We start from the raw sequence: 27,079 nt of genomic DNA, 5'->3' as shown, positions 1-27,079 counted from the left end.
GCCCGCCGCGCTCCCGCTCGCTCGCTCCCGGCCGGCGCCCTCCTGCCGCCGAGGCGCCGCCGCTCCCCGCGCGCCCGCTGCCCGGCAGGCGTCGGCCGAGCGCGGCGGGCCGGCACCTGTCAGCCGCCGGGGCCGCCCGGCCAGGGACTGGGGGGCGCTGCGCACGCGGGCAGACGCGGCCGGCGGTGCAGAGCTGCGCGTTAGGTCTTCAGAAGGAAAATGCAGACGGAATAGGGGCAGAGGGCTACTTTGGGTGAACTTTTACCGGCAATTATTTTTACGTGTAATGGATAGGCTCCGCAACAAATGCTCGGTCCCTTCTCACCCATTGGGCTCAGGGCACTCTGCTCCAAAGTAGTATTTTTTAATCCAGTATTTTAGCTACCTATGTCCGCTCTTTTATTCTAATTGAAGCAACGGGAATAATTATTATCGGACACTGTAACCTTCGGGAAGAAAAAATTTAAAGCAAGACCTTCAAAATTTTAGTCAGTTCTTTACATGTAGCTCAGGATTTTCTGTTTGCACGGAAAGAAGATGCTGCTTCAACGCGGCTATGAGTTTGCACTTACTCTTATCATTTGTTCTCTGAAAAACTTTATAAAATTGAGTCATATGAAGACCTGTAGTGATCCTGCCAAACGAAAAAAGGAATAAAAAAGGGAAAACTGTATTATCAGAAGAGATTCAGATGGATGCGATAGATTGTTAACATTTGGTTTATGTTATGCAAGAAAATGGGTATCCAGAGAGCTCTTTCCAGTGGAATATTTTAAAAATCAGAAAGACTGTTGGGGTGGGCTTAATAAGTTTGGCAGCGAAATTTCAAATGTCCATCGAGATACAAAAATGTTTCGTCAGTCTGCTTTTCTCCTTGGGAGCTGCATAGTAGAAATAATCACTATTCTTAAATACGGGGTTGGATTGGAACTGTTCTTAGCTTGAGGCGTACAGACAAACCACTCTTTTTCAGGTTGGTTTAGCTACACTCTACCGCGTGGGGAGAAGACACGGAGAGCACAGATTGCAGTTATCCAAAACTATCCTAAAACTCTAATATTGATAACTCACCTCTGTGAGGCACGGGGCCTTTCTCTACATTTCCTATACTGAGACTACGCATTTATTCATTCAGTGAGCAAACGTTTATTGAGCCCTCATGGCCCTCTAAGTATGCTGCTGATTACTTAGCATCCACAGGGCTCTTGGAGGAGCTTAGAGAGTGGGAAAAAGATCTGTGGATGGCAGTTGCCACCCCTGAGGAAAGTGCTTTGATGAAAGCCCAGGCGATTGTGGGAACCCGCAGGAGCAGCGCCCAATCCATGGGGAGTGGCTCTAATGAAAGCATTCAGGGAAGGCTGTTTGTAGGAGACGATATCTGAGTAAAAATTATATGGGGTAAGTATGGGTTAACCTTGCAAAAACACGAAGAGGAGAAAGATATCTTAGGCAAGAGAAGCAGCATGTGCAAAGACTCAGAGCCATGAGAGAGCATGCCACGTTCTGGGATCCTCGAGAACTGCCAATTGCACTGTGGAAGAGGACACCTATTGAGCCAGCTGTGGCAGTTCTGAAAATACTGGCTGAATATTAGTATATAGTCCTCTGCAGCTACAATATTAGATTTCTGAAAATTCTTGTAGTAGAATTAGGTTGATCGAGCAACCTAAGACTTCATAGAACAAAATAGAATCTCAAGTCATGAGTGAAGCACCAAGGAAATGAATATATATATTTTAAGCTTCTTTAAAAAAACAGCCTATGGATAACATTTTCCACATTCTACACTGGTAATAACGGGCGCTATACGACTAAGGTCCTTGTTATCTAGAAATTCTAAAATCACCCTCCACGCAAGTTCAGAGAGATGCTTACAAATTGAGCTTGCCTTATTGCAGATGCTATGCCTGCTAAGAGACACTTTCTGCAGTGGTTCCCCATCCAGCTCAATGCCCTGATTTCTAACTCTCCATCCTACTAGGTTCCCAAGGACCAGACGCTGGAGTCTGGAGCCTCATATTCACTTCACTTTCTTCCCTACCTAAGGGGCAGGAATGCAGCAATAAAGATTCAGGTTTAATTTTCCTTAGCTTCTTTTATCCAACAAAGAGTTTCCTTGCAAAAAAAACGGCTGATCTTGCACTGTCTTTTGCTTTCACTTTTTTCTATTCCCAACTTAAAGTTCCCTCTTTCTCTAAGTATCCCCAACAATAGTGATGTGAAATTCTCAATATTGCAAAGGATACATACTAGTGTAAAGCTGAATATATTAACTTTTCCTTAAAGCGAAACTCCTGGTTGGGAAGGGATTTTCAATATTTAAAATAGTTTCAATTCATGCTACAAATATTTATTGAATGATTAGGCAACACACAGTACCATCATGGTAGAGGATACAAATAAGATACTGATAAAGGGACACCCAGTAAAGCAAAAGACCAGGACAGGGCAGTATGGGGAAAGGCAGTGCCCTGGGAGTTCAGAGAAAAAGCAGTTAGTTCCAGCTGCATTGATCGGACATCATGGAGAAGATAGCATGTGATTTGGTTCTGAAGGATGACTAATATTCCAATTCATAATGGGCACAAAATGGTAGAATAAAGAGTATTCATGGGAGAGAGCAACTGTGTGACAAAACGGCAGGAGGAGGCAACTGCCAGGTGTGTTTGAAGATACGAAGGTTTATTTGGCCAGAATTCAGTAGGAGATTCTGACAACAATCCAGGTGTAAGGTAAAACTGGCAAGAACTTGGGTGGAGGGAGTAGGAGTAGAAGGAAAGAGACATAATTTTTAACAGTAATAATAATTACTTATAATAACTTCATCCTGAAATGTGATTCATTTCAAATACAGAACTTCTGCTTAAACCATAAAAAGGAATGTATCAAATGCACTGCAGTTTGTTGTATGTAATAAACCTGAAATGTGGCTCTAAATATTAGTTTATGTCCAAAATGTGCCCAAGTCCTAAAATTTCTTTTTTGAAATTGTTTCCAGGATTTGCCTTCTTATTTCCATTCCCATTGTCTTAACCATAGTCCCCGCTCTCATCATTTCCCACCCAGAAACAACCTCGAATTCAATTTATCCTTGATTCATTCATTCCTTCAATAAATCTTTACTAAGCTCCTACTTTATGGGACGCTGTGCTGGCACTCTCCTGATAGTGGTTAGTGGGAACCCGTGGTGGCTGGCAGAGGCTGTGGGTCCTGGGATATGAAGAACAAATCAATGTGCCGAAAACCCCACTTTCATCTGTATCCTCCCTTCCCCAAGCCATTTCTTTCTAACTGCTCTTTAGTTAGCCCATCAGATAAAGCCAAATTTGTTTTGGCATGGTTGTCAAGGCCTCGTCATTTTGCCTCAAACTATCCAATATCATTTCTCATTATTGCCTAAGATGAGCTCTTCACTCTGATCACTAAGTCTCATCACCATCTTCAGAAATCAACATGTCTTTCCTGCCTCCAGGTTTTTATTCATTCCTTTCTCTCTAGTCTCCTTGTCCCACTTCAGACTGTCTACTAGCTACTGAAATGCTACCCACTTCACAAGAATGTTTGGAGGATTAAATAAAATAATCCACATAAACCATTTAGAATCATCTCTGGCCTACAGAAAACATTCAATAGATGTAAGCTATTGTTACTATCCTTCAAAATCCAACTCAAATATAGTCCTTGATGAAATTTCTTTGACTACTTAACCTCTCTGGCCCAAATTTCCTGATCTGAAGAATGAGTGTGTGATTTGGGTGAATTCAAATTAATTCTTAAGCCTACATCAATCTTTCTCATCTCTGAACTCTGATTACAGTTTCAATCAGTAAGATTGATAACTACCATTTATTGAACATTCACTATGGGCCAAGCAATGCAGGAGTACATTTTAAATGCATTGTCTCACTTAATTTTCATGACAGCCCTGAGGTGTGTCCTGTTAGAGAGACTGCAAGACCTGCCTCTGGGCACAAGCTGGCAAGAGGCAATGTTAAGAGTGGAATCCCTGGTGTCTGATTTCAGAGCGGAGCTCCAGAAACCAGAGAGTAAAGTCAAGTGAGGAGGGAACTAGAAGTGGGGAAGGAGAGATGTTGAATGAAGCCTACTCTTTCGAGAGGTTTGGCAATGAGGGGAGGGCAGAGAGAGAGACAAACAGACAGACAGACAAGGGGGTATTCAGATCACGTGTTTGTTTTTGAAAGTGGGAAAGATGTGAGGGTGTTTGTATGTATGCTGAAAGCAAAGAAGCATGCAAATGGATTAATTTAGGACATCTTCCTCTGAGACAGGAAGGAAGGAGGGCAAGAATGGATAATGATCCAAAGAAGTTAAATCCTCTTTGATGGGACAATAAGACTTTAAAAATCTTGATACTAGTTTTGGTAGCAGGAGTCCAGAGAGACTAGGCAAAGTGAGAGCTAGGCAAAGTGGTTTGTGCTGGAGAACAATGATAAGACATGATCTCTATAGCCTCACAGAACTAATAATAAAGTGAGCTACTACCTTTGTATTTAATTGGGAAAATGTGAAATTAATTTCTTTAAAATGTGTGAATGCACAATGATCTCAACATTAAAAAATGATATAGTGCTAGAATTGAAAGCATTATGCAAAAGTACTAAAGACTGAATTAATACGTTTTCACTTGGAGTAATCATTTTTCTTAACTTTCTGTGTTTTATTTTCATAATAAGCTGTATAAAGAAATGCCATCAAACAATTCTTCCAACATAACATTTAGGAAAATAAAAACTGAAAGCCCTTTATGATGCATTTTTTTTCCACTTAGGAAATTTTGGAATGTAAATATTGCAATTTCACAGAAACAACATCTGAACTACTGATTTCTCTGCAGAGTTGACTTGCATGGAATCCTGTACATAATATTGAAGAACTATGCTTGATATAAAATAATTCAGAATGTGTCCAGAAACAGTCTATCTCTACCTTAAAAGAAAAAAGGGCAAATTGTTAATCTTAGCAACCTGTAGCAGAATGGACTCAAAGTTATTTCAGTTTAACTGCATCTCCAATATACATGACTAAACCAAATTGAGCCTGTCTGAGAAGGAACTAGAATTTTTAAAAATCCACAAAATGGTTCTAGCAGAATTGGGATTAAGGAAAAAAGATAGTGAAATATAATATATCTTATTGTGTAAAGTAAAATCCTAAATTTATGGAAAATCTGTTCTAAGCACAGCAAGGATTTTGCCGAAATTTAGACACCCCCCAAAAAAGGTGATTGGGTTAATTTGACTATTTTTAGGATTTGCCTTCCTTAATTCCCAGGTCCCATAAATCAACTGATTTCTTCCTCACCATCCTGGTAGGCAGCTGATGAGGCCTCTGTGGCAATACTTTAGTGAAGATACTCCCCGATGCAGTTGGACAAGTGGTGGGAGGTATAAATAGGGAATCTAAAATAACTAAAATGAAAATAAAAATAACTGTTATTGCTCAATACTTTTTTTAAAAAAGATTTTATTTTTTCTTTTTCTCCCAAAAGCCCCCTGGTACATAGTTGTATATTTTTAGTTGTGGGTCCTGCTGGTTGTGGCATATGGGATGCCGCCTCAGCATGGCCTGATGAGCAGTGCGATGTCCGTGCCCAGGATCTGAACTGTTGAAACCTTGGGCCACAGAAGCAGAGCTCGAGAACTTAACCACTAGGCCACAGGGCTGGCCCCTGTTCGATACTTTTGAACAATACAATATGTTTAGTACTTAAGAGAGGAATGTCATACATTCCAGCAATTGACTCGCCAGAAGAATAAAAGTCCATCTTAGAAAATAAGAAAAATTGAAGAAATAAACCTTATCTTTCCAAAAATATTTGGTAGTATTTATCTAAACTGGATTTTGTTAAATTACTGTTACCTTATTTAATCCAATGACTGGCGCTTACCAACAGACTACTGTGTATAGTCCAGGTGTTAGTCCAAGGATGTAAGGGGCAGAAGGATATAAAAGAGAGAGAGGGGAGGAGAGGAGAAGGGTGGAAGGGAGGAGGAGGAAAAGGAAGGGAAAGGGAGGGAGAAGGAAAGGTAGCAACTTTTAGGTGCCTTACAATCTTAAGCACGTACAACATACTACTTGAGCGTTAGTTTCACTAAGCAACATGTACAAATCAGTATGGTATAAACTGTACATGAGATGTGAAGGGATGAAACTTAGAGAAACAAGAGAAAAAACTGTTAATGAAGTAGAAATTTATGTTTAAGGTTTAAGTGAAATTTATTAGTGGGTGGTCAACAAAGAAAGATTGACAGGGAAGAGGGCATTCAAGAGAGAGAGACTATTGCTTCTATGACCCAAGGAAGGAAATTATTTCTATTTTCCTTCTGGAACTTGAGGCACAGAATTATCTTTTTTATTATCTAATAAGTTAACATTAGTGAAATAAAGTTTCACTTTCACTATATTTATTCTTCTTTATGATACTTTGAGTAACATGTGCCAGTTGCTTAGATAAGCGCTCTGAATCCAGTTCCTCCTCTCGTCCAGAACAAGGAAGGGAAAGTGAATGATTTCAAACCCAAGGAATGAGTTTATAGTGTGAGGAATGATTCCTGGAGTGAGGGAAGGGCATGGAGAATGGGCCCCAGGGAACACCAACATCTAGCAGAAGCACGGAGAGAAACCAGGTGAGGTCAATATTTAAGGAGGCGATCAATGAGAAGGACCAAAAAGAATAAAGAGGTCACTGGAAATCATAGCAAGCATGATTTCTATGGGACGCTGTGGGTGAGAAATCGACTCTGGCGAGGTGAGCCGTGAACCGGAGCGGTCATATGCAGAGTGGTGCCTGAAGAATGTTAATTAATCATTTACCAGGCAAGCCAAAGCCGAGTAAAAATTTGAAGTGATTTCCCAGTGCCCTCTTATGATACTTTTCTAGGTAGCTGCTCACAGGAGTGAAAGCACCTTGAGGCCAAAAATCAGCTTAGCTTCAGGACACAGCCAGGGACACAGGGTAGCCATCATCATCAGCACTTCCCACATTAGACATTGGAAGAGAATGCGGTCCATTAATTCATGAGCCTTCTCAAAATCCTGGTGACAGGAGGAAGTAAAACATGTCTTCCATCTTTACAGTTGCAGAAACTAGTAAACAAAAGACCAACCTGACCTGTTTAAGTGAGTCACTGACAAGGGCACAAGCCACATCCAGATCTTAAGATTTCTTCTAGATTAGGTTTTCCAAACACTGGACTCATAAGCCAAAAAAACAATGCAAGTACGCTGTGGTAACACATATATCTGGCTATATATTTTGGTTTAAATTTATTTATTCATAATAAGGTTAATATTTTGGTGTTTTTATTTCTTCCAGTCTTTTCTGGTTTCGTTTTTGTTTTTCACTTGCTTGTTTTATAATATTAGAATAATGCTGTATATTGTTTTGTGGTCCAACTTCTCAGTATAATCTGAGAATGTTCCCATCTCATTAAACATCCTTATAAGATTATTTTTTAGAAATACTTATCCCATGTATATACCATAATTTACCCAAGCATTACCCTCTTAAGGGACATTTAGAATGTACTGACTTTATTATAATGAACACGTATAATCTTAATAGAGCATTTAAAATAAAAAATGCATTTAAATTTTCACGGTGTAAGAATGAATGAATGAATGACAGAATGAATGTCTGCTGTTCTTTGAATAACAATAGTGTCAAGTCTACAGAAAAGAAAGTTGGCAATTTTACCGTCAATCTGAGTTGATGGCAGAGTCCTAGGTCCTACATATCAATATTTCTTCCCAGATATTAGCTTAGCATTTTTCAAAAGTATGTTCCAGAGAACACTAATCCCAGATGTTATGTTCTGAGATGAGAGTTACATAAAGAGTTACATATAAAACCAATAAGTTAGCAAAATACTGCCTATTACATCTTTCTCTTTAAAATATGCATGGGCTCACAACACATAGGCTCCAAGATGTCCTGCAGAAAAGAGATCTATTTCCTGATGCTTAGCACAGTATTTTCCAAATTTATCTGACCATGCACCCCTTACCATGTACTATCAATTATTACTTGTGGTTCTATATAAGCGCACCTTGGGAAATTCTATTCTAGGCGACTCAAGGAAATAGAAGTTTTTCCGATCAAATTATCCTTTTAATTACTTAAGAGGTCTGACATGTGAGCTTTGAAAAAGTATGAAGATCTTATAAATGTAAAATACTATCTTTGCTACAACTTCTTAAGATTTTTATTCTGCTAAAAACAGTGCAAATATTTAAATAAAACCAGTGCAAAATATTTAAATAATATAAAACTGGACAGAATTCTAACAGGCACTAGAATTGAGCAGATTGCTATACTTTGGCAATGGATTCAGTATTTAATACCAAATTAACTAAAACGTTCAGCTACATTTCTTTGCCAAAGTTTCTCTACTAAAAGGAACGCGTTGAACTTTTATTTGGAGATTTTACTCTAATTTAAGCTCTTGGAGCTGCAGTTCCTCCATCCATAAAACAGGAATCACGACAGAATCTGTCACCCAGGTTTTCACATTGATTCAATGAAATCATTAATGCAAAGAGTTTAGCATGAACTTGACACCAAAGTCATGCTCAATAAACATGAGCTATTTTTTAAGGATATTTTTATCCTATTCCTCTGAATACATCATTTTGCTTTTCTGAGCTTTTTTTCTATGTGTGGTATAAAACATAACATTGATTGTAAAGGCTTCAAAACTCTTAGCTAAGGAAACAAAACAAAACTAAGAAATCCTCAAATGAACCCAAAGACCAACAAGATACATATATATAAAACTAATTTCTGTAAAATATTATACTCATCTCCTAGAATCTTTTTGTTTTGTTTCCATTTAGTATTGTATCATTCCTAAGTGAAAATCCACAAGGGGCTCTGCTGCACCCTTCCCCCTTTCGCCAAATGATTCATCAGGCGGTCACCCAGGCACTGCTGCGGCTCCAAATCAGGTCAAGCAAGCTTCCCAGGGGTCAGGGCCTCTCTGCACAGGTTGCTACTGTTTCCCTCATAGTGAGTGCTTTGTGCAAAAACAGTCAAATGATAAGTAACATTTTGCATTTAAAGTAGCAACAGAGTGCAGACACAGCATTACGCACTGGAATGAACACTGGCTTCCATGTTTGAAGATCTGGATGCTAAACTAAATATGTATCTACCATTTACCAGCAGTATGACCCTATGGAAATGATTTAATCTCGGAGCCTTGAGTATCTCATATGCTTGGTCTAGAACAAATGAGATAATAGAGTGAAAAATCTTTGACAATTGCAAAGTGCTACACAAATATAAGGAAGAATATATATTTTATTTCAATTTCACCATAGTGGTTAGAAAGGACATATATATACATGCCCCAAAATAACATATTGGAACAGAAAATCTGTGATGTGTTCAAATCATGCAGTTGATCACAGATTTGATTGTTAGACTAGGGCCCTTTGGACATTTCCTTAAATAGGAAATTTTTAAGACAACACCAAAATTCACCCATTTTACTTGTTTTTCAATAGTCTTGTTGGACCTCTTTAATTTATCTTGCTGTATTTTTTCAATTACTCTAGAAAGTATCTAGCACTCATAATGTGTCTAGCACAATATATAAGATTAGAAAATCTATGACGTTTGAATTGTTTTGAGATGAAATGTACCTGTACTATAATTTTTACAATTATAAATTTTTATAATTTTAATGTAATTTTCTCAAAATTTTCTCTTTGTTATCACTCCATTTAGAATAGAAAAATCAATAAAAATGTTTTCTTCCTGAATTTTCTCTGCTCACTAATTTCTTCCACTTTTAACTCAGCATTCTGGGTTTCTAGTAGATGATACGCAGGAGTTTTAAGAAAACAAATTGCTAAAAGACAGAGTGTAATGTGGTGCTTAAAAGCGCTAGCTCCAGAGTCAGACGGTTTGGGTTTGAACCTCAACTCTGCTCTTTCCTAGCTCTGTAAACTTAAATTCCTGACTTCTATGCATTTCAGCTTCCTCCTCTGCAACGTGGCAATACTGCATACCCTCCAAGTATTATCTGGAATAGATAATAATCCATGTAACCAAATTTACTGAGCTCTTACTTTGGGCTTGGAACTTATAGGCATTATCTCATTTCATCCCTGCTAAATCTTACAAGATAGCTTCAGTGCCTGTTGTTATAGTAACATTTCAGTAAGTATTAGACATTATTAGTTCACAAAAAAGCTGAGTGTTTTTCTTAAAGAAGAACTAAGGGATAGTTTCCAGTGGAGGATGGAAAGTTGGTTGCCCCTGAGTAGGCTGAACCAGGTCCTAATTACCTTCATTTTAACAACAATGCTAAACTGGATTTACACTAGCTGTTTGGTCCTTCTTCCCCTTGAACAAAAACACTCAAAACTCCGATCTTAAAAAGAAAGAAATGCTGAGTGAAAAAGTATTCCTTCTTGAATAATTTTTCTAACCCTATCCTTTCTCCTTCCATTCACAAAAATGCTAGTGTGCACACATACACACATTCTTCTTTACATCAGGCTTGTAGGGACACCTTGTGTGCCTCTGCAGTATCTAGTTACCCTTCTTCCATCTTCATAGAACTCTCTTTGCCTTTATATTCTTGGGTTGTTCCATAATTTGTGCTTTTTCAAATAACTAAACTTTCATGGTCTACTTGAAAAATAATGGTTCTTCTTCTACAATATATACAGCTATGTTGTATAGTTATACATTGTATAATGGTTTTCCTTAAAATTCTCTCTTCCTAATTCTCAGTGGGAATAAAAGAACAAAATAATTTTAAGTATAGAGAAAAGAGTTTAATTTTATAATGGTATTGTCTCCATCATGTGGATTTTTAAGACTATTTTTTGCCTCTCCCAAGCCCCAGTACATAGCTGTATATTCTAGTTGTAAGACCTTCTAGTTTTTCTGTGTGAGCCTCTGCCACAGCATGGCTACTGACAGACAAGTGGTGTGGTTCTGCGCCCAGGAACTGAGCCTGGGCTACTGAGGTGGAGCGCACCGAACTTTAACCACTAGGCCATCAGGGCTGGCTCTTAAGACTATTTTTAAAAAGCATAAGGCTTTTTAAGCCATAGTACCTTTTCATAACTGAGTCATCAGTGAATTAAAAAATATTCCATGCTTGGGATCTCACCTGTATTACACAGTGATTTATGAGCATTTTATTTTAGAATATGTAGGTTCCAATTCTGGTTCTGCCGCCAAATAGCTGTATGACCTTGATCTTAATCCCCCTGGGCCTCAGTCCCCTGAACTTTGAAAAGAAGGACCAAGACTTGATGATCCCTTCCAACTCTTCCAACTCTCAAATTTTATGACTGTCTCTCCTTTTCTATAGTTGGTAGGAAAAAGTGGGGATACACGAAAAATTTTAAAAGTAAAAAGCTAAGAAGAGAAAATTAAATTTGATATGATTTCTGTAGAAAATATGCCTTTAGTATTTCCTGACTATATGTTTACATAGTATAGAAAGCCTTTAAGAAGGGCATAAGAGCAAATAAAGTCCTGGAACATATGCTCTAGGAAGAGTAATTTCACTGAGTGGGTCAAAGATGTTATGCTCTGTTAGTTGGTAATTAGTAACACTTGATGCTTAAACAGAAGGTTCTTATAGGATGCTTAGTAGCAGTAGCTTTGCCATTAGTATGGTCAAATGTGATCTGTGAAATCCATGTAGCTTACGAATATATCACTAAAACTGGAAAATAAAAATTCAGAATGATTATGAAAAGAAAGATATAAACTTCAAAATAAAAGCTAAAGCAGAAATGATCAAAATAATTAAGTCTAGTAATGAAAGGTCTGTAATTAGTCTGACATTCCCACTGGAAAAATGCAGGGAATTTCTATGTCAACAAACTAAATAACACAATAGTATTGTCTAGGCAATGAGAAAAATATCAACAGGAGTAACAACAACAACAATAGTAACAATTTAACCAGTTTAACAATTTGAAAAGTGGGATGAAAGTATGAACAGTATATTTAAATCTTACATCAAAAAACTAGATTATGTTTCGCTTACTTTAATGTTTTCCTAACATTGTTGCATTTATTGGGCCCCACCTCTGTGCAAGAATTATATTATGAACCATGGGAGATACAAAAGAACAGATGTTATTGCCCTTAAGGAGCTTAGTTCCTGTAAAACCAAACAGGGTATGTCCTGTGTGTGTATCCTAGCATATCCTGGTTTGAAAGGTAACATTGTAAATAATTTGATATTTTTATATTTTCAGATTTACAATGATCGAAATAAAATAAATAGGAAATGTTTCATAAATTTACAAAGAAGTTTATTTTCATCTCTTTTCATGATATTTAAGAAGTAATTTTCATGTAAACTATCTAAAAGTTTATTCATCATTTCAGAGTTTCCTTAATAAAGTTGGAAATCAATATTCAACAATTATGGAATAGCCAGCCATCAATTTATGTGGCCATTTAAAGTGACAAGCATAAGCTATTATGTCAATACATGGAAAGAAGCATATACAATAAAGTGAAATGAGTGAAGGAAAGGACCACCCACACAGGGATCACAGCCTCCTAAGCCTGTATGGTGGACACTGAGAGAATCAGGAAGAAACAAAGAGAAAGAGAAAGAGAAAGTTTCTAAGTGTGCTGTGTATGAAGCAGTATGATACCATCTTCCTCACACACTTGAGAGAGTTTTTCTGGTGGGTGTGAAGTAGCATTTGAAATGGCAAATTCTAGAGCTAAAAAAATCTACATGGAACTTCCAATTTTCCACTCTTAACATCGCTTACCATCCAAACTTTTAAAAAGGTTAGTAAGAGGTGGATTTCATGAGAAAAATCCCAGGAAATTTAGTCTAGATAGTCTTAAATTTTGATATGAAGAAAAAAATTTCATTTAGAAGTCCAAAAATTTCATAATCATAAAATAATCAAAATTTAAAATTCCACATATTTGGTATGTAAAATAGACTGTATATTAAAATTTCTATTCATTATTTAACTAAAATTTTATTTTAAGACAATTCCCAGTTTTTCACTCGTTCCTTTGACATAGTGTGGCTGAACAAGCATAATTTAAAAAAATGCAAAATCTTAAAGAGTAATATAAAGGTTTTCCAATTGAAATGTATACATTTTCAGATTTACATGAACTCTAAATTCCTCCTCATTTGAAAAGAAATAATACATATACAACTGTCTTTTTTTATGCTCTCAAAGAAACAGCAATTTCATTGTCATTAGCCAGCCTGTTTTCTTCTTTTCTCTTTTAATTTCTAATCATTTTTGGGAAAAGAATACTAAATTATTATTAACATAAGTAGCCTTAGAGATGTAAATTTATAATTGTCAAGAAATATCACAGAAGCAAATCCCTTATGCATTCTTTCAACTTTTGAGTGCCCTTATGCTGCCCCCTGCTGTCCGGTGTCCACACTAACTGAAAATTGTCCCAAACTTTCAACCTTTTCTATTCTCTTCCCGTCAAAACTTACCTGGCCAGAGATCCAGACTATTGGAGTTTTCCTCTACCAGGCTAAGGGGTAAACAGATTAATAGAAGAAAGAGGCAGTTCCCTCCTTTATATCCCACACCATTTTCTGGCACCGGCAGACATCCAGATTCCTTAGGGTGGGATTCCAGACCTTCCTGTGCCGGTTCTATGAGACTCACATTATGGGTCTCGCTGTCCTAGGCTCTAACCCTGCATGTTACAGCTTACTGTCCACTCACGCTGGCCTTCTAGCTGATATTTCCAAATGCTGTGTGTTTTTCTCCTCCTCACCTGTGCTCATGCTGCTTTCTTTACCTGGAATGTCTTCTGTCAGTTTCTGCATGTTGAAAACCTACGCGTCTTTCAAGGCTCCTGTCAAAATTACCTTCTTCATGAAGTTTACCCCAATTCCTAAATGCTTCTCTTTTCCCGTTCTCTCTTTAATCCTTTAAGACTCAGCACAATGTTGCTGTTTTTTTTTAATGTAGTAGAAGTTCAATAAAGATTTATTTAGTGAGTGAAGAGCAGATAACAAAGAAACTTTAATTCTTAGAAAGGTTACCTGATGTATTGACTTTTAATAAAGTACCTGGAGAGGATAATGGGATCCTCTCTAATGGTGCAACATCCACACACCTGAATGAGGTGATCTTTTTAATTCCCGTTACACTGTGTAAGGCCTATTTTGATCCCTGAAATCAGGGGTGTCTATGAAAAGAATGAACCTAGAAGATATATTGAGTGCTTATGACATGTCAGGCACTGTTCTGAGTGCTTTAAATGCAGTAACTCATTGTAGTCTCACAACAGCAAGTGAGGTAGGTAACATTACCTTGTTTCATAGAAGAGGAAACGAAGGGTCTGGACAGTTACGTAATTGACCCAGAGTTATACACACAGTAAAAGGCAGAACTAAGGAAGTCAGAGCAGTCAAAGTTGTGTACTTAAAGTGTTCTCATAATGTCTTCAATAGAAATGTGTATGGAGAGGTTCTAGTCAACTATTTTGGAAGTTAAAAAACCTCAATAGAATAAGCTTGGAAATTCTGATCATGTAGTCAGACAAAGCCACGAGAGAGATTCAGTGTCGATTAAGTGTCTGTTAATATCTGCAAGAGTTTGCAAGACAGAATGTGAAGGAATGTAGGATTGTGCCAAGTTCAAAGGTCTCTAAATTTAGATATAAAAGACAGTTTTATATTCTAAAAGATTAAGCAATGCAAAATCTAAGTATTTGTCATTTGATGTAGCTGCCTGTGTGGGGACCAAAGATTCTGACCTGACTTGAAAAAAAGTAAAGATGTGATCAATATCTTAGGCAAGTAGGCTTTGAGAATACTTTTCTTCCCCCGATATAGTGAATATAAATAAGGCTCGGCATGTCACATCAGTGGCTCAGACAAGGATCTAGTGTGCTCCAATCAAAACCTTTGCTTATCGAGAAACCTCAATAAGTTGAGAAGGCAGACCAAAAAATTCACTTAAGAAGGCAACACCTAAAATTGTTGGTAGGACATAACTGTTTTCTTAGTAGGTAAGAATCTTGTAACTCCAGAAGGATTTAGAGTAAATACAGAAATGTTCCTTTAGTGTAGGTAATTGTTCTGTTTAAGAACATTTGACCTAGTGGGGTAAGAGGTCAGCCTATTAGACTTTTAAGTACAACTCCTACAAAGTTATATGTAGTGTTGAAACATTAAAGAGAACTTAAGAATTACCAGACTGTTTAGAAGTTAAATTTTAGGAAATATGTAAGACTTTCTTAATTTCTTGAAAATGCTTACTAAGTACCAAAGGAGGCAATCACCTGTAGTAAATTTATAAATGGAGTAAAAAAGTTGGGAGGTGTTTAATGAGGTAATGCTATAAATGATACCAAATTTTAAAAGACCATGATTTCTAAAATTTGCAAGCTTTATAATATGATAAGATTTGTAGAAAAGTTTAAAAACATAAGGAAGAACTACCTTTGGATATGTAACTTTAAAAAATTTCATACTATTCTTTAAAAACTCAAATTAACTTCATAATAGTCTTTCAATATACAAGACTCACCCTTGAGGACATCAAGTAACATAACTTAAGAGTGGCTATTGGGCTGTTTTTCTCCAGCTAAAGTTAGTTTTCACTAGGCAGTCAATTTAATGTTTTACCCCCACAGAACTGGTTTGACTGTACAGTTATTCTTTATTTTGGTTTGAACTTTCCTAGGAGACGGATTACAGCTTTTGAAACATTGAGGTGATAAGTAGCAGCACTTAATATACTGACATCTCAAATTTTTGGTTTAGTGGCTTACCTCAGTAGCGTAACTCAGCAATTCTCAACCCAGCTGCGTATTAGAATCCCATGGACAGCTTTTGGAAAGTGCTTATGCCCAGATCCCATCCCAGACCAAGTAGAATCTCTGGGGGTGTGGTGCAGGCATTTTGTTTTTAAGTTTCTGGGTAATTCTAAGTATAGGCTGAGTTGAGAACCACTGGTGAAACAGTGTGAGCCTGCCACAGTCTGAAGGACCAGTCCTGACCAATAGGACTTCCTGCAATCATGGAAATTGCTATAGACTGAATGTTCATTCATATGTTGAATCCCACCAACCACCAATGTCCCAAATTCACATATTGAAATCCTAACCCCTAATGTGATGGTATTTGGAGGTGGGGTCTTTGGGAGGTGATTAGGTCATGAAGGTAGAGCTCTTGTAAATAGGATGAATGCCCTTGTCAAAGAGACCCCAGGAGGCTTCCTCACCCCTTCCACCATGTGAGGACACAGCATGAACCAGGAAGTAGCCTCTCACCACATAAGAAATCTGCCAGCACCTTGATCGTGGACTTCTAGCCTCCGTAAGTGTGAGAAATAAATTTCTGTTGTTTATAAGCTACCCAGTGTACCGTATTCCCTTATGGCAGCCTGAACAGACTAAGATAGAAATCTGCTGTTCAATAGGGTAGCCACCAGCCAGATACAGCTACTGAATTTTTAATTTTAATTAATTCAAATTTAAATTTACATAGCCATATGTGATTAGTGACTACTGTACTGGACAGCACAATTCTGGAAGTTTTAGGCCATTGGTAATGATCTGAGTCTATTATTATATATTATTATATAAGTGCTGAAAGACTCTTTTTGATACTGGACCACGCCAGTCCAAACTTACTCTTGCCTCTTTGGGGTACTTCATACTGGCTTCCTGACGAGGCCTCTAGTGGTGTGCAACGATAGCTCAAAGCCTATGGAGGCTCCTGGGAATGTCAAGGAAATTGAATTTGCTGATTTTCTTTTATGCATTTATGTTGGCAGTTTGTTTCTTGGACTTTATACTTCAATGGAAAATGAGCAAAGGCCTTCAGAACTGAAAAATTCTTAAATCTCAAAGCAGTGAAGCAATTAAGCTCTTGGAAAAGGTCCTCTTTGCTCCTTGGCACACTATATTGTTTTTCAACAGGAGGTTGTGACCCGTCTTGCAGGATGGAGAGTTTCCAGTGGATTGGGGCAGTGGCCCGAGTTTCAGAGCTAAATATAGGTCACTGGCATGGCAGCCTCTCTTTCTCAGTCTCATCAAAATCACGTCCTACTAATGAATGTGGGGCATTGGTGGTTGGTGGGAGAAATCTCGAGAAAAACAAGCAAAATGCCATAGATACAGGAGTCTTTTTCAGATGCAACTTGCTGTTGAGCACAACTAAGCTCTATTTTTACCTGCTTTTAAAAATAATTTGTAAATTATGGATCACTATTTTAAAAAAGTTTAAAAATGCACATACATATGAATATGTATATTCATGCAAATAAATAAATAAAGGCAAATAAATCTCAAATGTATATTTATGTTGAAGCATAAGAAGACTCTTCCTTCAAATCATTGCTCAACTCTCACCTTTTCGATGAGGCTATCCGGACCACCTTATTTAGCGGTTCAGTATATGTTTATTCATATATTCGCCACATCTTAAATGATGTCCTTTAAAGCTGGGCATATTTCAAAGCTGAAATATTTATCATGGCAGGTACTATCTGATTCTTTAGAGCAGTGTCTCAAAGGGGAGTCCCTGGACCAGCAGCAAGGACATCACCTGGGAGCTTGCTAGAAATGCAACTTCTCAGGCCCCACCTCAGACCAACTGAACCAGGAACCCTACATGTGGGTTTTAGGTGATTCTGGTCCACATTCAATCTGCATTTTAGGTGATTCTGGTCCACATTCAAGTTTGAGATCCATTGATCTAGAATACATTGAAGCCCCCAAAAATGTCTCAGGGGACTAAACATCATACATCCCAAAGTTGGTAATGATCAAAACATTTTGGACGTAAAATTGACCTTGTAAGTTGTGAAACAGAAGTCAATATTCTATGTGGACCTAGTGTTACGAATCCTGAACTTTCCCACTTCAACAAGGCCTCACTGAATCTCTAGTCTTTGATCTTTTCTTTCCCCTAGAAAAATTCAATGTCTGAAAGAATTTCATAAGATGTTCCTGAAGAGATGCAGTATAAGTGCACCCTCAGCAAATTCAACATACAAAAATTCACGCATATACAATTGATAAATTAGGCGGGCAATTACTTATTTTATGAAAAGACTACTAGATTTATAAAATAATTCACTGGAGGGTTCATTCAAGCAGTGATATACAGGGCATTTAAAATATGTCAATTTATGGAATATATATTTACAAATATCTGATGTGACAGTATAGAAGGGTAGGTAAGTACACAGGCTCTGATTTCAGACTTCCTAGGTTCAAACTCCAACTGTTTCATTTACTGTCTAACCTGGGACAAATCTCTCTCAGTTTCATTGTCTGTAAAATGGGTATAATAATTGTCCTATCTCCAAAGTTTGTGTGAGGATTTAAGGAGATAATAAAGCTAGCATTTAGCCTAGAGGCTGGAATGTAGTAAGTGTTAATAAAATGGTTTTTTTTTTTTCCCTGAGGAAAATTCGACCTGAGCTAACATTTGTGCCAATCTTCCTCTATTTTGTGTGTGGGTCTCCACCCTTGCATGGCCACGGCGAGTGGTATAAGTCGGCACCTGGGCCGCTGAAGCAGAGCACACTAAACTTAACCACTAGGCCATGAGGCCAGCCCCTTTGTTTTTTTTTTAATTAGCTGCATCCATGACAAGTCTTGTCTCTATGAAAACAGATATTCATGTTTTATCACTCAAGAATGTTTATACAAAGCAGTTAAAGTTTATACAAAGCAAGTAGGAGCTAACTATATCGAGTGCTGGACACTGAGCAGGTGCTCACCCTTCCAAGAGCTCCTCCCTGCCAAACCAATCATGGGGATTTCAGTCTCCTGCTCAGAGACTGGTTTAGGGATGAGCAAGTCCTACAAACCTGGCCAATGAGTGGTAAGAAGTAATGTGCTGTGGGCCTCTGGGAAAGAATCTCTTCCCTTATAAAAAAGTGCAAAAGAGAAACTCTCCTCCCTTTGGAAATTGCAACATCAGGATATGATGCTTGGAGCTACAGCAGACATCTTGTGGCTATGAGGAAAGATGTTACTGACATTAGGGCAACGTAAGAGAATGGGACCTACCAAGGAGCTTGATAACATTGTTGAGCCATTGAACCAAACTGGCTTGCCTCCTGATTACTAATTCAGTTGAAATAATAAATGTCCTTATTTTTTTATGCCACTATCAGTATTAAAAAGCAAACTAAATGACATAACACTTCTAGCTAGTATAGGTTAATTGGCTCTATGACAAAATACTTTGGTGATTTTATTCTTGATGTCATTTTAAACCACATATAGAGAATCCTTAATGAACAATTCCTTCTCCTCCAATCCATCTGTGGCTAACAGAAGCCTTACTTTCCTATTCCACAACTGATGTGTTTTAATTAACCATTAGCTAAATACATAATTATATTATATTCATAAATTAAAATGTTTGATTCTATTTTAAAATTTTGTGATATATATCATCAAAATTATTACAGAAGATTTTAAAATAAAAATAAGTCTTGTAATTCTGACATAATCCTTTAACACTGTATTTCCCAATTTATATTTACATTGACATTTACTTCATGACAATGTATGCAAAATGTACAAAACAAGGCTCTACCACATTAAAAATTTTTTTTTCATTAAATAGACCTCACAAGGACACACCCAAAATTCCTACTGCCAGAGTGATCCTCTTCACCTCTCTTCTCAAGCAAATTAATGTTTTATTTCTCAGTTTGCAACAGGAATTTGTAGTAGGTAACCATTTACTTATGTAGCATCTCTTTGGGCTATATCTAAAATCTGAGAGCTACTTTTCCCTCACTGTGTGAATATCTGGTGCCCAAACAATAGTCCTACAATAGAAGGACATTTGTTAAATCCTATATAAATAGATTTAAATTAAAAAAAATTTTATTCCGGAAATCTTATTTGGCCTTCATTCCCAAATGGGAACCTCCTAACCTAAGTCATTAGATGTAAAGTATCTTTAGAACTTTGAACCATGTTGGACTATAATTTCCATGAGAACAGGGATCCTTGCCTTTTTTCTTAATATTCTATTCCAGCCTGTTAGCGTAATAGTACATAATAGGGAGGTAGAAAATCTAGAACAAACCAACCCCCAAATAAAAATAAATGTTGAACAAATCAAGTATAAAGTACACCCTTTCTTATTTTTCATAAACAAATCATTATCTTGGCTTTACTTTCTCTTTTAATTCTCCATTTGAGAATCTTTTTCGAAAGATAGAAAACAAAGCCATAACACAAACACCTATTTTGTATCTTATTTCCCCCTTTTTTTCCGTTGCAAAACCATGCTGAGAAAAGTAGTGAATCTGTATATTCTAATGGAAAGGACAGAAATACCCAAGAAATACCCAAGATAGCAGAGGTAAGGATGCACAAGAAGTGGTGGAATTAGAAACATATACAATTTCAGGTTTGTGTTGAATGTGGTTTTCAGAGGGCAAAATTTTTAGCTATTTTTCTTCCTCTAGAAAAGTTCATTCCAAGGTATATTAGTTTGGTCCTGGCTAATATTTTCAGCATTTAGTGTTAGTTCATCTTAATATCTCTGTAAATGTTTCTCCTCTTTGTTATCTCATCTTTCCTAATAGGTTTGGCTACCCTCAAAAGTTTCCTCAATCGAAAGACACTAATGAATACAAATTAATAGATTAGTAAATTATATTGGTTCATTACATTGTTTTAATAAAATTTTCAGTTTATTTCTGTTATTGACCAAATTCTACAATTTCAAGTTCATTTTTCTGAGGTTTATTGTTTAGAATTTGATTTACAATTCTCCATGTCTTTGGCATCATCTATTTCTTCTTTCTGCAGCCTATTTTTTGGCCATTTCAGTACTCATTAACCCCTCCCTCCATCAGAGGGATGGGCAGGGTGAAAAAAATGATATGATATTTTAATATACTCAATTTTGCTACTTGCTACTATCTAGGATAAAACGGTGTGCAAGAAAGAAAGAAGTGTGCAATTGTTGACTAAAATGACATTTCAGGATTTTTAAAAAATGATTTTTTATTGTTCGTGATCTAGAAACTGTTACTGTGGAAAATGAGTTAGATCCTATGTACTATATTTAATAAAGATTTTTTCATGATGAAAATATAGTTTATTATAATAATTCTAATCAAAATCACACCAAACTGGTGAACGAAATGCCTACAAAAATGTTGCCAATTAAAAAAAGAATTAACAGTCAAAGAATCAAGAGCTAAAATGAAGCCTAAGGTGGATTTAAAAATGGAGAATAAGATAAAATATTGAATTGTTTTTGCCTCACAAATTTAAACCTCTTTACTTACATGGTGATGAAAGAGTCACATAAAGAAGCATATCTTTTATAGAAATGTCTATGGATGATTTTAAAAAGTGAAGCTTGAACTATAATGGTTACTTCATAGTCAATGATGTAATAGTCAATGATGTAGGAGAACAAAGAGCATTGCATAGCTACATATGGACTTCGTAGCATCAGTTTGTTTTTAAAAGGGGGGCTACATTAAATAAACATTTTTAGTTTTCACAAATAAAGGTGAAAAATATCACCAGCTGAATAACAGAATATTTTAGCAATAAACATACTGGGAAGTATATTTTATACAGTAGATCAACTTCCGAGAACTAAACTGTCCAGCATCGCCAGAGGGTTAGATAATCTATTTACACCTGCAGCGTCTCATTCTATAGATCATCTATAACGTCAGAACAAGTCTTGACGGGGCATTTAAATTTTACAGAGATAAAATGTTACAGTGAACATTTTCAAATTTTTATAGCACAATAAAACAAAATATAGGCATAATACATAGTTATTTTTGAAGTTCAAGGAAAGAGTGCTATACAGATAAATTATAGGGGCACAAAAATCAAAAATACCAATCCTTGTCTTTTTCACACATTCTTTTACTTCAAAATTTTAAATGATCAGTGAAATGAGCATTTACATATATCAAAGTGGACAAAGCCATTTAATAATAACTCCAGAAATTTTCACTCTCTCAAGAAATAATCTATTCAGTCACATGGAAATGTGCTCTAGGACACTGTTTCTGTTGTTTTTATTTTAGTTGGCAAAATAATATGCTTTTAGGTACAATTACTGATTCCTCTCACTTCCTTTTTTGAATGAAGGACACACTTACTATATTCATAAACAACTCAAATGTTCACAGAGCCCAGTCAATCCCATGTCATATCATAATGTACATTTTTGTTCTTGGGAGGCTTTGGGCCTAAATCTCATATTCTCTTATCAGATAACTCTCAATAAGAACAAAGATGGAAAAGATTTACCCTGCATGTGAGTACCAATATTTTTAAAGTTAAAAGCAGTGTATACATATTCTTAAAAAATTATCTTATTCCAAAATATTTGCTTTTTAAAACAAGAGTATATATAAATTCGACTGAGGTATCACTTCAAAAAAAAAAAAAAACAATAACATAGGCATTATTATATGTCATACTACTAGAAAATTCCCAGGAGAAACTTAGAATAGTAAACTTAAGAAATCCCTAGGTTCAAAATGAAATTCAACTTTTACAATGTTCAGTGAACTAAAACTCAAACGTTTTGTTAAACTGAAAAGACATTAATCTGTATGATATTGTAATGTAAGAAAAACGCAAAATGCCACAGAGGAAAGAGAGGGTAAGCTGACAGTTTATTATTGAAGAATTCTGATCTAGAGATAATCAGATCAGATAAAACACAACTGCAAAGTGCACGCTTGTCCCTGATGCTCCCTGGACTGGTTGTGACGACATGTCTGTTCTCACCCACAGTTCACAGTTCACAGAAAACATTTAAATAATACAACCGAAGAATTTCCTCTGACCAAATTAAACTTTCTTTAAGGAAATAAAGGGAAAAGATAATAGATCAAATCTTGCCCCACCTCTTCTTTTCCTCCTTTTTTCTTTTAGTGAAACTGACATAAATTGTTGAGGAGGACTACAGCGCCACCAACACAGATCAATGCAAAACAAAAAAGATCTCCCACCGTGTGCAAAAAGAAAAAAAAAATAGAAAAATGCCCAAAATTACAAAATGTCTCCCAAATGTACCGTTTTGGAGAAAAACAAGATAGATCTGCAAAGATTATCTAAGGAAGAGCTTCAAAGAATTAATATCATGGAAGACAAGTTCAGATCTGATCAGCAAATAAAAGATCCACTATTTAGTAACAGCCATAACTTAATATAAACCCGGTTATGTCAATCTCCACCTTCATTATACCAAGGGCAGCTTTTCTGTAGTTTGTACCCAAGTAATCCATCAAGAAAACCACAATAGGCCTTTAAAACAAAAACAAAAACAACTACATCCATGGTTTGCCTGCTCTGATAATTTAGTCCTGGACAAATTAGGTAATACATAATTTTTATAAAGAGGATATGCACATATTTGGCATTACCAACATTGCTGGCACAAAACAAGTCCATCTTGAAATAGCTGAGTTCCCCTGTAGTTCACAGTAATTAAAGTATAATTTATATTATAAATATTTAGCTTTAATAATAAAAAGAAATCCTAATTTTTTTCTTTTGGTAAAAATTAACCAGATAAGATTAGGTGGAATGTGCAGAGATCAAAGCTAAAGAAAAATACAAAGATTGGTTTTGTTAGAAGAAACACAATGCAAATCCTTTTTATCTGGTGGCTCATTCAAAGATTTAATGACATAAATGTTTAAAATTACAAACTTACCATTAGCGTAGGCAAAGGAGAAGCCAGTTCTTGAAAAATAATTGTAACAATATAGACTGGATACTTGTGTCCCTAGAAACAACAGCCTCCAGGCAGCATATGGATCTTCAAACATCTTTAAAATATTTGGTAAATAAAAAGTAATACTTTCTTCCATGATCGGTGGCTAAATGGGGTGGCTTCCCCCAAGATCTGTGGGCTTTTGGGAAAAATCGGAGAAATATCCACGGAAGATTAAGGCAGAGGAGGCAGCGGCAGCCAGAAGACTCTGGGGTTAACAACTTTGCGATGGCGAGCAGGCGCGCTCCGATTGGCTGGGAGGGCAGTGTCCCTACAGTCTGCTCTATCCCCCGCGGCCCCCGCCTCCTGCAGCTCGGAAAAAAATGCAGTGTGTGTGCCATTTTACACTGGGCTTTTAAAAGCACAGCCACCCAAACGACAAGAGTCTAAGCTCTCTATTAAGTGACACTGCAAAACAATGGCACCCACGACTGCCTGTTAGCTCAGGAAAATGCCCTTTCAACGTCTTAAGGAACACTCATTTCTTGTGTGTGGGTTTTTACGGAATATAATGCTTTTCTTAAGCAAATTGTTGATCACTTCACAAACGTCGATATAGAATTTGGATACAAAGATGGCCAATTAGAAACTATTTCCAACAAAATATTTTTGATTTGACATCATTAGGTACCTAAAGAAGCCAGTCATCCTCCAACAAAATTCGCAACTCCCTTAGCTCCGAGAGCTTTAATTCCTCGTAAAAATAGAATTTGTGAGCCATAATAACTACCATTTGTTCAAAGAATAAAAATAAAATAATGACTTTGGTGGTTAGATTAAAAACAATCGGCATATTTTTTTTCCTCCTTAAAAATTCTGTTTCAAAGACCTTTACTGGCTGACAGAATTCTGCCGTTCAGCCTTACAAACAAAATGGCTGTGGTATTGAGTGTTTTTGGATCCTCCCACTGTGCCTCCTCCTGGCCTCCAGGAAGTGGTAAAAATCCAAAATAAATACAGTACTAAAAGTACATTGTCCAGTCTGAAGTTGGGCGAAACGTTGGGGAAGGGGGTCTTAGAAATGTGCTGCTTTTATTAGTTTTCTTAAAAAATTGTTTTGAAAAGAACATCAATCACTAGAGATTTACTTGACTGTAATTTGAACTTCCTGCTTTACATATTTATAAGGCCTTTCACCTATCTTGGCAGGCTTTCAAACGAAGTGGGTTGGGAAATTTGATGCTCCATCTCCAGTTGTGAGCTGAGTCAGGCATTCGGTGGTTGCAACTGGGCTTTTAAATAAAAACGAAGTCTAAAACTTAAAAAAAAAAAAGTTAAACGAATGCTACACCATGATTGATTGCAAATGTAAAGTTGAAAAGTCAGCAAATATCAAAATTTGTCAAATACTGTATATATGTGTTAATTGAACACATCCCGTATAAAATTCTTTGCCAGCTAAATTTCTAATGAGCCAAGGATAGAACAGAGTTTAAAGGAATTGGATGAGGAAAGGGGTGGAGAATTGCCTACATTCTTCTGGACCACTTCCCTTGTACACACACACACACACACACACACACGCACACACTTGTTGGTCTGGTACCTCTGTCCCTGCCTGGCGTTTAATAGGTAAGATTCTTAGAGAGACTATGTAATTTTGTCATCTAAAGCAGGACACCTTTGATAATGAAAGGGGCATACTAATTAGAAGATGACTGGAATAAACAGGGACAGACGGCAGACCAGGAGGTAGAGCTCACTGCGTGTTTAGAAAGACCTCCTTGAACTTTTGCCAGACAGGTCACCTACAGGTGTGGGTCCTAGGCCAATTTAGACAGAACCGCAGCTAGACCTGGTCTCTGGGCTGTATCCACTGCATATGTTCTATCGTCAACTGAAGTAGACCAGGCAAGACTCGGATTCAGACATATGTAATGAACAACCATGGTAAGGAAAATATCTATATATCCATTTTATTTTGTAATGTCACCAATAGTGACCTGATGAAAGTAAATTTCAATGACATTTATTTGATTGTAATCAAGGAAACATCCTTAACAAGTCATCAAATGAAGAGAGTAGATTAGATTCTTGAGAAATTTTTAAGCAGTTTTCCCTCCAATAGAAGAAATTTACTAGGGACCGTTTTCGCTATATACTCTCGTGTTTCCATCTCTCCCGCCCTGCCCTGTTCTCTCCCATCTCTTGCCCCCATACACACGCACACCCATATATTCATATGTACATACATACAATTATACACCTATATATGTACATATACTTTATTATCTGTAGATTAGAATCTTCTGTGCACTTTCCACAATATGTATATTTCTAATTATATACTTTCCTATGGGAGAATTTTCGAGACAATATTCCTGATTTGAACATCTTTTGTTTTGGTAAAGGTAAAATGTAGAGTAAAATGTTTTGGAAAAATTATCACTGTAAGACATAGGACAAATAATTCTCATGTTGTTTATTCAAATAGTTCTTGAGAGCTTAGAATGTGCCAGGCGTGATGCTCGATGCTACATCTATACTAATGAACAAACAGACAGTTCATCTCCTCCTTCATGGAGTTCACAATCTAGTGAGGAGACAGAGAAATAAGCAAGCCAACAAATGTGTAACTGCAAATTATGATGAGTGCTCTTAAAGAAATAAACAGAGTGGAGTCTATACAGGGAGAGGAACGCATAGACAAGGTGGTAAGGAAAGTTGTTTCTAAACAGGTGACATTGATACCAGACTTGAAGGATGAGAAGGAGCCAAACTTGAAAAATACGTAAGAAATAGCAGATCAGGAAGAAGTCACAATATGTGCTAAGGTCCTAAGGCAGAATGGAGCTTGGCGTACTCCCGGAAGTAAAATGAGGTCAATGTGTGGGCAGCACATTGAGAGGAAGGAAAGGTGACATGTGATGAGGTCAGAAAGTTAGTGACATCTTGCAGAGGTTTGTAAGCTGCAGAAAGGAGTTCCATATCTCAACAAGTGAATTGTATTCAGAGTAAAATGTTGGAGTTTGGGATCTGGGGAGTTTTAGTGATGATAGGATCCAGAGAAGCTGTGGTGAAGTGAGAGGAAAACTCCACTCTAATTTTGAATTTACATAGCTGCATCACAGTGCTTTGAGATTTATATTTTTAAAAACCCACATTTCATCTGCATTGGTATAGCCATTGATTATGAGTCATGATCATAAATAAGTATGAACAAGAAAAAATATCTAAGATGAAAAGAATATTAAATTCATTTCAAATGTCTAAAATGAAAAGGAAGACTTCAGGCAACTACTTGCCGTAGTTTTCTGCTTCTCTTTAGCAGTGTTGATTTTGGGACTTTTTATTAAAAAAAAAAACTTAAATTTTAC

The 27,079-nt window shown here is 36.7% G+C and overlaps 1 protein-coding gene across 2 annotated transcripts in view; it reads right to left on the bottom strand.

Moving 5' to 3' along the window:
* Positions 1 to 23,971, bottom strand: part of EPC1 (enhancer of polycomb homolog 1) — a 91,542-nt gene extending 67,571 nt beyond the window's left edge. Inside the window, exon 1 of one of the 2 annotated variants that reach the window (XM_046679117.1) lies at positions 23,703 to 23,971. In XM_046679117.1, the coding sequence (XP_046535073.1) occupies positions 23,703 to 23,705 (3 nt within the window). In that variant the 5' untranslated portion in view covers positions 23,706 to 23,971. The remainder of the gene's footprint in view (positions 1 to 23,702) is intronic. The other variant, XM_046679118.1, reaches the window with a different exon arrangement.
* Positions 23,972 to 27,079: the final 3,108 nt, after the last annotated feature.

The sequence above is a fragment of the Equus quagga genome, chromosome 12 (assembly GCF_021613505.1).
Source record: "Equus quagga isolate Etosha38 chromosome 12, UCLA_HA_Equagga_1.0, whole genome shotgun sequence".
Taxonomy (NCBI): domain Eukaryota; kingdom Metazoa; phylum Chordata; class Mammalia; order Perissodactyla; family Equidae; genus Equus; species Equus quagga.
The sequence above is the reverse complement of the archived record's forward strand: the minus strand, read 5'-3'. Positions and strand labels throughout refer to the sequence as shown.